General features: G+C 47.3%; 1 protein-coding gene across 1 annotated transcript in view; it reads right to left on the bottom strand.

Annotated features, from left to right (window-relative positions):
• Window positions 1-2624: 2624 nt before the first annotated feature.
• CYSTM1 (cysteine rich transmembrane module containing 1) overlaps window positions 2625-10937 on the bottom strand; it is a 43216-nt gene continuing 34903 nt past the window's right edge. The window contains exon 3 of the mRNA XM_045490596.1: window positions 2625-2808. Coding sequence (XP_045346552.1) covers window positions 2696-2808 — 113 coding nt within the window. The 3' untranslated portion in view covers window positions 2625-2695. The remainder of the gene's footprint in view (window positions 2809-10937) is intronic.

Genomic DNA, 10937 nt, shown 5'->3' with positions numbered 1-10937 from the left:
AGAATCAAAAAGGCAAAAAATGACAAATGCTGGTGAGGAGGTGGAAAGAATGGAATCCTTGTGCCTTGCTGGTAGAAGGTAAATTGATGCGGCCACTGTGAAAAACAGTATGGAGGTTCCTCAAAAAGACTTAAAAAAGGGGCGCCTGGGTGACTCAGTTAAGCATATGATTCTGGATTTAGGCTCAGGTCATGGTATCACAGTTTCATGGGTTCAAGATCTGCGTCAGGCTCTGCACTGACAGCGCAAAGCTGGGCTGCTTGGGATTCTCTCTGCCCCTACCCTGCTCACATTCTGTCTCTCTAAAAATGGATAAACTTAAAAGCAATTTCTTTAAAAAAGAATTATAGTATGATCCAGTTACCACTGGGTATTTACCCAAAGAAACCAAAAACTAATTTGAAGAGATAACATGCACCCCTATGTTTATTGCAACATAATTTATAATAGCCAAGATGGAAGCAGTCCCAACTGTCCATCAATAGATGAGTGGATAAAGAAGATATGGGATGGATATTTTATATATATCCCTATATACATACATATATTTGTATGTACGTGTGTGTGTGTGTACTTAGCCACAAAAAAAAAAGGATGAGATCTAGTCATTTGCAACAACATGGATGGACCTAGAGGGTACTCTGCTAAGTGAAATAAGTCAGATGGAGATAGATGATACCATATGACTTCACTTATATGTGGAGTCTAAAACACAAAACATAAATTAAGAACAAATCCATAAATACAGGGGAACAAACTGCTGCCAGAGTGAGTGAAGAAATGAGGGATGGGCAAGTGGGTGAAGGGTTGTGGGAGATACAGGCTTCTAATTATGAAATAAGTTACGGGATGAAAGGCACAGCAGAGAGAATATGGTCAATGGCATTGTAACACTGTTGTATGGGGACAGATGGTAGCTACACTTGTGAGCAAAACATAATGTATATACTTCTAAAATCACTACTGTACACCTGAGACTGTGTTTTAACTATATTTCAGTTTTTAAAAAACTATATGGTATTAGCATATAAATTAGACACAGATATTAGTGGGGCAGAATAGAGAACCTAGAAAAACCCACGCTTATATGGTCAATTAATTTATGACAAAGGCAAGAATACACAATGGAGAAAAGACATTCTCTTTGATAAATGGTGCTGGGAACGTTGGACAGCTACATGCAGAAGAATGAAACTGATCACTTTCTTACACCATACACAAGAATAAACTCAAAATGGATTAAAAACCTAAAGCCATAAACTACAAGAAAACACAGGCAGTAATCTTTGGCATCAGCCTTAACAACATTTTTCTGGATATTTCTCCTGAGGCAAGAGAAACAAAAGCAAAATTAAACTACTGGGATCACATTAAAAGAAAATGCTTTTGCACAGCAAAGGAAATCATCAACCAAATGGCAAAACAGCCTACTGAATGGGAGAAGATATTCGCAAGTGACATATCCCAAAAGGGGTTAACACCAAAAAGCTACAAAGAACCCATACAACTCAACACCCAAAAAATAATTAACTCTATTAAAAATGGGCAGAGGACCTAAATAGACATTTGTCCAAAGAAGATGTACAGATGGCCAATGGACAGATAAGAAGATGCTCAACATCACTAATTATCAGGCAAATACAAATGAAAACCACAATGACGTATCACTTTATACCTGTCAATATGGTGATCATCCCCCAAAACAAGAAACAACAAGCACTGGCAAAGATGTGAAGAAAACGGAACCCTTGGGGTTCTTGGCTGGCTCAGTGGAGTTGAGAGACTCTTGATCTCAGGGCTGTGAGTTTGAGCTCCACAATGGGTGTGGAGAATGCTTAAAAATCTTTAAAACAAAGAAAATGCAACTCTTGTGCATTGCTGGTGGAAATGCAAACTGGTGCAGCCACTGTGAAAAACAGTATGGAGGTCTTTAAAAAATTAACAACAGAATTACCATATGAACCAGTACTTCTCCCACTGGGTACTTACCCAAAGAAAACAAAAACACTAATTGAACTATGTTTATTGTGGCATTATTTGCGGTAACCAAGACATGGGAGCAGCCCAAGTGCCCATCCGTAGATGAATGGATAAAGATGATGTGGCACATGTAAACCCCCCCCCCCAGAGACACGTGTACTCGCGTACACACACACAGTGGAGCATTACTGAGCCATGAAAAAGAACGAGGTCTTGTTATTTGTGACAACATGGATGGACTCAGTATTACGATAAGCGAAATAAGTCAGATAAAGACAAATACCAGATGATTTCAACTTGCATGTAGAATTAAATAAACAGTCTTAGAGAAACGCTGGTTGCAGGAGGGGAGGTGGGTGGGGAGGATGGGTGAAAGAGATAAAGGGATTAAGAGGTACAAACTTCTAGCTATAAGTTAGTGGCAGAGATGAAAAATACAGCATAGGGAATACAGTCAGTGACAGCATATTAATGTTATACAGTGACATCTGGTGACTGTACTTATTGTGGTGAGCACTGCACAGTGAATAGAACTACTGAGTCACTATGTTAAAAAGACAGTAAGATGCCACTTCACACCTGTCATAGGTGCTAAAATATAAGACCGTAGGTTAGGTACTTTTAAAAGAAAGAAAAAATGGAAGTGGTGCAGCACTAATTGTTTATTCCAGTAACAAGGCAGTGGGCCTGGAGGGAGCACTTGGGTCCCAACTGCTCAATTCAAGTTGTCCAGGAGGCAGCAGCAGCACAGAGCAGTCCAACACGCGGCCAGGGCTGCCTGACACCCGGTGTCCACGTCCATCTTCCTTTCCCGTTCCACCACGTACACTGGGGGCAAGGCAGGGGCAGGGGAGAGAAAGACCTAGTCAGAGGGGACTGCGAGTAGCAGCGTCCTATGCAGGCAGTATTTAGCACAAGCCACGGAGACTCCCACCCTCTCCAGAGGGCCAGAGCCATGCCTGTCTGCTTCCCTGCTCCATCTCTGCTCCAGTGTCTGGCACACATCAGGCATTCACTAAACATTTCTTAAACGTGTGAATGAAGGGGACGGCTCAGCAGCCGTCAGAGCACTGTGTCCTGACGCCTCCCCTGCCCCAAGCTGACAATGAAACCCAACCCAGCACCTAACTTGAGGCTTGTCCAAAGTGGTCCAGTTTGCAGTGAGCCCTGTTCTCAGCCTGGTGTGGCAGGCACTGGCTGAAAGCTTTATGCATTATCTCATTTAATCCTCACAACGGCTCCAGCATCGTTTCTAATTCTGTGTCACCAGCATCATTTCTAATTCTCAAACACTATCAGCAAGTGTGAACTGGCAGAACCTATTTTATTTATTTATTTATTTATTTATTTTAACGTTTATTTATTTTTGAGACAGAGAGAGAGCATGAACGGGGGAGGGTCAGAGAGAGAGAGGGAGACACAGAATCTAAAACAGGCTCCAGGCTCTGAGCTGTCAGCACAGAGCCTGTCGCGGGGCTCGAACTCACGGACCGCGAGATCATGACCTGAGCCGAAGTCGGCCGCTTAACGGACTGAGCCACCCAGGTGCCCCTGAGCCACCCAGGCACCCCGGCAGAACCCCTTTTAAAGAGATAGGGGGCAGTGCATATAGTTCTGACTCATAAAATCCACACTGAGGGTTTTTCCTACAGAAATAATTGTCCCAATGTTCAGATATGGGTATAGTGTGTCTGCTATATCAAAACCCCAAATTAACAATGACCTTAGTATCAATGGGACACTGATTAGCTAAATCAACACATACTGTAAGACAGAAAACTAAACAGTCTTTAAAAAGAACTAGGTAGGGGTGCCTGGGTGGCTCAATCAGTTGAGCGTCCGACTTCCCCTCAGGTCATGATTTCACAGCTCTTGAGTTGAAGCCACGTGTCGGGCTCCGTGTTGACAGCTCAGAGTCTGGAGCCTGCTTCAGATTCTGTCTCCTCTCTCTGCCCCTCCCCCGCTCCCACTGTGTCTCTCAAAAATGAATAAACATTAAAAAAAAAAATTAAAAAGAACTAGTTAGTTCTTCCATGTTGCCAACTAATTAAGCAAGGTACATGGCATGCCTTATTTGATCTGTACGAAGAAAAGGATGCACACATATACACAAATAAGTTTCCAAAAGGATACAAGAAACTTAAAGGTCAGGATGTGGCAAGGGGTAGAGGATTTTACATCTGCATTTTACATTTTCCTTAATCCAGGAAAGTGAATCTTTGATTCCAAAGTCACACTCAAAGCTTACTTCTTCTGGACTGTCACTGCCGAGTCCTATTGGCAGGACGGAGGACCTGTCCATTTTCAGCACACCTTGGATCCCTACTAGCCTCTACCACAAGTGTCTGGGGGCAGTGGGTATTGACCACCCTGGCTCCCTGGTGGCACCCACCCTAGTCCCAGACTGTCTTCCCCGTGTCACTGTTACCTAGACAGTGCCACCCTCACCCCAACCCTGGTCAAACTCCACCTAACGTGTGCTCCCAGTTATTTTTGCTCCTCTCATAACCTGACTTTGCTCCTGTGACCCATAGCCCTCCCTATCAGTGATGTCTTCAATGCAATTCTGACTCCTCTCAGGCCTTGCTGACTCTCTCAGGGCAAACCCAGTGAGCAGCATATTCAAATCACTGCTCCCCACTCCCTCCAAGGAGCTTGGAGACCAGAGAGCACCCCCGAAACTGGTACAGTTCCTAAGGCTGAGTCCCGTGCATCAGAAACAGGCCACTGCCAAGGTTCCTCCCTCTCCACCATCACCAGCTGGTGGCATTTCAGAAATCACCAAACCCCATCCTCTTCTGTTCCTCCATGTTGTTTGGGTTTAGGTTTGGGCAGGTGTCAGGAGCCCAGCTGAGCCCAGGCCTAGAGAAAGAGGGCACCAAGGGAGAAGGGACAGCCAGTCCCTATGTACACCCCAGAAGATTCCATGATCTTCCAAGGGGCGTCTTCAGGTCCCTTGACAACCCCCATGGCTCCGCTCTTTGCTCACTCCTGGAGGTGAACATCATGCTCTTTCTCTTCTGGCTTCCTCAGCAGAGCCCCTCCACCCACCACACCCCTGTCTGTCACACCTCAGCAGTATACCTGTCAGAAACTTCAGTGCCTACCCATCTGACCCTGAAAATAGTGCCCACCTCACCCCTTGGCCCTCTTTTGACACTGGCAACAAGGTCACTGGGCTCGTTCATCTTCCCTTTCCTGGAAACATCCCCTCCACTCTTCTGCTCTGCCTTTGGGGCCTTATAACACCCCAGATTGTTGGGACATGGGATGGACGCCACCTCAGCCAAGGTACCAGTCCACTGCTCCTAGATTCCACCCTCATCATTCCTGTCTTTGTCATCAGACCGAAGTCTGTAGAGCCCTGCGTATTCCCACGTGAAGAACACACTGTGGTCCCATTTTACAGAGGAGGGAACTGCTCAAGAGAAGTCTACGTGGTCTGTCCAAAATCAGCTAGAAGGTAGCATTCACATGTCTATTTCCTGACTCCTCTCACGCAGCACACACCCACTGTTCTGCCCGTACCTGCCCAGCATGTCACTCCTTTGCTCAAAGAGCAAGGTTCCTCCTTCCTATAGCACTTTCTCCTTGGCTATCTGGACTGTTCACAGTCAGACTGCATGGACCCCAGGGGTGTGTATCTGCCCTTGTTCAGCAGCCCTGCTACCTAGCCTGTTGAGGGCCTCAGGTTCCTTGCCTTGCTTTTGCAGACTCAACTGGCCTCATGTATCACAGCCCCTTTCAGGAGACCTGTGAATACTGTGTTAGAGGTGGGGCCAGTGCTTCCTCTCTGACTGTGGGGAAGCCACCTCTAGGCACATGCACAGTGTAAAGGGTAGTACTTGAATGACTGATAATCCAAAGGAAAGTGTTAATTCTACGTGGTGAATTTCCTCTGGGCTTCAAGCACCAAGGCCTGTATTTGGGTGGGTGCAGAACTGTGGTCCCTGGAAAGCTGGGACAGAACAGCTCTGCGGTGAGGAGGCAGGAGCCCACTTAAGGTTGTACACACAGAGCAGAGAGAGGTGCCCTGAACCTCCTGCAATGCTCACTGCCGCGGTGGGCAAGCAGTACCACCTGTCCTGTGGACAGACTGCCCAGCACAGACCAGGCCACGCAGGAGCTCGATTTACTCTATGCCCCACCCTCCAACACCCAAAACACAGCCTGCAGAGGGCACTAGCTGTGTTCTCAGAAAAGTTCTGTCCCTGTCTCCCCAGCCTCCTCTCTTACAGCTGGCCTCAGCTGTTCCAACATCTCTTCGCAGGAACCTGAACCTGAGGTTCAGCAGAAGAGTGAGAGAGATTGAGAGTGAGAGTGAGTATGTGTGTATAAGGCAGCAGGGTTCTCAGATTCCAGACATGGGAAGTTCAGAGAGTAGCAGAGAAGGAACCCTTCCCACCTGACACTGTCTCTCCAGTTCTGGTCACAATTCCCAAAGACACCCTGTTCCAATTTAGTATTAGGCACCACAATTAGGATTTTAGAACAAAGATTTTCATATGACGTTATCCAATTGGATTTAAACTAGGCTCATCTACACATGGGCCACATAACCTTGGGCAGGTGACCGCTTCTCTTAGCCTCAGTTTCCTCTGCTGTAAAATAGGACTACATTGATAATCTACACCCCACCGATTGTCGAGAAAATCAGAAGACCAGGCACATTATAAAATACTTAGCACAGTGCCTACCACATTGTAAAGCTTTCGATCAATGTTCCCTGATATTATCACTATTATTCAAGTGACCATGACCCTGCAGGCAGACCCCTCCCCTGACTTAGTGGGCCTCTTTCAGACAGGTCCACATAGGCAGAGAGAAGGGGGCTCTCACCTGACTCTGGGGAGAAGCATCAGAAAGAAACCAGAGGCCAGGGAGCAGAGTCACAGGCTGTTCTGGGAGCAAAGGACCCTAAGGCCAGCTGGCTCTTCACTGTCTGGAGGACAGGACAGGTCCACCCCTAGGCAGGCACGTGCCCAAAGCCACTCTGAGGGAAGGGGATGAATGAACAGAGCCAGGCCCCACTTCTAGCAGACCCATGGTGGGAGAACATAAAATGTTGGAGGGGGAAATGCCAGGAGTACAAGGCCCTGCCCTGACCCCAACTCATGTACCTACATACACCCCCTCCCACACACACACACACACACACACTTTTCTTTTTGCCTCAAACACATGGCATCAGAGCTCAGGATCAGGGGGACATGGTCACATCTTTGGCAAGTATGACCTTGGGAAACTCCGGCAGGGCCCAGAACAGAGCAGCTTCCAAGAGCAGGGGACAGGGAGCTGGAATCCCAAGTCTAGGACAGAAGGACCTGGCCAGCATGGGAACAAACAGGACAACAGCACAGGGCCTGTAATCCAAGGGCCAGAGACACTTGTATCCTGTCAGGCTCATGCCTAGTGACAAACCATCCCCCCGAAGGGAGTCCTGGGCACACTGGGCTCTGTGGCCACCCATTCCAGCAGTGAAACCCCACTGTGGGTTTCACAGGCACCTCCAGCCCTCAGGCTGTACAGACAGTGACATCTGTGAATGCAGACAACAGCCCACCTCCAGGGTCTGTCTGTGCGCTCCTTGAACCAGCTCTTCCTTCTCTGTCCCTGCCCGAGGAATGGCTCGCCTGCCCCAGAGCAGAGGAGCATCCCTTTCCTCCACGTCAGTTCCAGGAATAGCTGCCTGATTCATTACCAGGCCCCTCCCAGGGTTTAGGACAGAGACCTAACTTGAGGTTGGGTTACCGTGTGAACGGCTCTTCTTCCATGCCCCACCCACATCTTTCTGATCCTCTGAGAAGCATCTGATCTGCTCTCTGGCAAACTTGTCCCTTCATCCTCCAGCATCTAAAGCAAAGCCAAATAAAGCAACCGTCAGGAGACTAAAACAATGGCCACAGTACTAAGCATGTATTGATGCCTTCTCTCAACGCATCCCCAGCCCAGACTCCTCTACACTCCCTTCCTTGCTTCTTGATTTAGGCTCCAGAGCGGCTTGCTCTGACTCAGCCCTCCCCTTCACCTCTCATAACCTCAGTGTCCTCACCTGCAAAAAAGCAGGGTTGACAGTGCTATCTGTAAGCGAGGCCCCAAAGAGATGAAAATGCATTGACAACAAGATATGGCTTGATCCTCCCCCTCCTGGGCCCTGCAGCCATGTGCCAGAGCAGAGGGTAACAGCCCTAAGAGCAGAAAAGTAGCAGAGAATGTTCTCCTCGTTCTCCTGCTGGGCCAGACGCATGAAGGCCAGCGCAGGGTGGATGGGAACCAGGAGCATGCAGTCTCCATTAACCTGCACCAGCAAAAGCCTCTCAGCCAAGGATAAATGGCTACAGTGCACAGAGACAGGGTCCTGGCCCCATTTTATAAGGGCTGCATGGCCCACGGTTTTATCATGTCGTGGGCTCAAAGTCCACCGGGGCACTGATTCTTAACGTCCTTAACTATGCAAAAGAGCTGTGGTTGGCTCAAGTGTGGATATGGAGAATTTCTATTAAGAAATTAATAAAGAGAATAACCATATAACCATCAAGAAAAAAATTCACAACCAGCCATCTCTACTTCCTAACTGAACTGACCTGGCAGTCTGGCCTAAAGAAGTCTCATCAAGAGGTAGAGACCCATGCCAGGACCGCTGAATCCATCAAAAGCCCATTATCCCCCAGGTGTGTACACCTCACCAGTTGCCAAGGGCTGTTGGACTAGGTTTAAACTGGTACAGGGAAAACCAGTCCCTGTGGCAACCCCAGACGCCAAAGTATTTAGAAAAATATCGTACTCCCCCATGAAAAAAATTTACATATAATTCTAATAATGTTAAATGCTGTATAAGATCTGGATGAAATAAAGACAAATTACAAGAACCAGCAGAGATGGGAGAGAATACTGTGCCTCACAAAGCTGCCATGGGTGGAAGAAAAATGGTCTCAACAGCCTCAGTTGTCAGTGGGCTCAGGGTTTCAGGTCCCCATATGGAGCCAGATCAGAGACAAGGTCAAAAGACCAGCCCAACTTGGGTCAGGAGGGGCCAAGTCAGAAAGAGCATGCACCCCTAGAGGAAGCCAGCTCTAATAAGGACACTACCAACGTCCACCAGCAAGTGACAAGGGTGCCCCCACAATCACAAAGAAGTGGCCAACTAAGTTGGAGTTGTAATGCGCAGTAGAAGCCTATCAAATATCAAAATGAAGCTTGATGTTACAAGTGGTGCTTAAGTTGGAGTCTAAAATTAGATGGTGAGTAAAGCTAACTTTTGGTCTGTAAGCCTAGCCCTCAGTGGAGAAGGGCAATTTATCAGAAAATGACCTTCAAAGACATCTTGCTGCTTGTGCTTTAAAACTTTGACCCATAAGAACTGAAAGCATGAACTCGAACAGGTATTTATGCACCCATGTTTATAAGCAGCATATTCACAAAAGCCAGAAACGGAAGCACCCAAGTGTCCACTGACGGAGAAATGGATAAACAAAACATGGTTAATACATATGATGGAATAGTATTCAGCCTTAAAAAAGGAAATTCTAACACATGCTATGACTTGGGCTAACCTTGAGGACACGATGCTAACACATATATGGCAATCACAAAAGGACAAATATTGTATGACTCCACTTACAAGAGATACCTAAAATGGACCGACTTCTAAGGCAGAGAGTAGAATGGTGGTTAGGAGTGGCTGGAGACGGGCTTATTGTTCAAGAGGTATAGATTAAGTTTTCAAGAAGATGAAGTAAGTTTTGGAGATGGATGGTGGTGATGGCTGTACAATACGACTGTATTTAAGGCCAATGAACTGTATATTTAAAAATGGTTAAAACGATACATTTTATGTTCTGAGTATTTCACCATATACAAAAACCCCTACATTCTTAAAAAAAAAATTTTTTTTTTAATGTTTATTTATTTCGAGAGAGGGAGAATGTGCACGCAGTCAGGGGAGGGGCAAAGAGAGAATCCCAAGAAGGCTCCGCGCTGCCGGCACAAGCCTAACACAGGGCTCGAACCCACAAACCACGAGATCATGACCTGAGCTGAAATCAAGCACTGGATGCCCAACCGACTGAACCACCAGGCACTCCCCAAACCCCTACATTCTTTAATGCTTTGCTTACTCATGAGGACTCCAAGCACCTCGCCGCCCTGGGAAGGAGACACCAAGGCTGAGCTTCGCAGCAGGCAGAGCTCCAAATGCGAGCGGTTCAGGAGCACTTACTCCCACAGCAGTTTCCTGCGGTTGGGTAGTGCCCACCGACCCTGGGCCCTCCGGGGCCAGCCTGGACCCGGCCAGCAAGAGGCACATCGTGCTCATAAAAAACCCAAGTCCACTCTGCCTGCCATATGTCCACCCGCCTTCCTCCCTCAACACTCCCGCAGATGGCTCAATTGTGCGGCACCACCAGAGGATGTGGCAGACACTGCTCAGTCTCCCTCCCACCTCGTGTAGCCTGCCTCTCATTTTTCTGACACAGCCCTGCAGGGGAGTCCAGGAACAAAAGACACCGTACCCGACTCCGGGAGCTCACAGACCACTTGGAGTGAAGAGCCAGAGACCCATCTGAGGAGCCACACAGGGACATGCCACACTGGGTGGATCAATAATAAACACAACTGGCATTTGGAATCAGGACATATCCTTTCAATGAGCTACAGGGAAAGGCATGTCCATCTTATTAGTGCCCCGTCGTCATGTCTCTTTCTCTTCCACTAATGCAAGAAAATTTAAAGAAACGATGGCTACTAAGTGTCTCATCAAGAAGTGGGCGTCACTTTAGTTTGGACCCAGCTTCTGACTGAGTCATCACAGCGCGACTCTCCTTGCCCCCAAAAGATGGCAGACAAGGTAGTTAATGCACAATCTGCCATTTCATACCCTGCTAAGAAGCTGGAAAGATGCCTGGAACTAGGGAATTGCAGAAACAAAGCAAGGAAAGAGAGATCAGAAAACAGAAACT

The sequence above is a fragment of the Leopardus geoffroyi genome, chromosome A1, assembly GCF_018350155.1.
Source record: "Leopardus geoffroyi isolate Oge1 chromosome A1, O.geoffroyi_Oge1_pat1.0, whole genome shotgun sequence".
Lineage (NCBI taxonomy): Eukaryota > Metazoa > Chordata > Mammalia > Carnivora > Felidae > Leopardus > Leopardus geoffroyi.
This window is presented reverse-complemented; position numbering and strand designations above follow the sequence as displayed.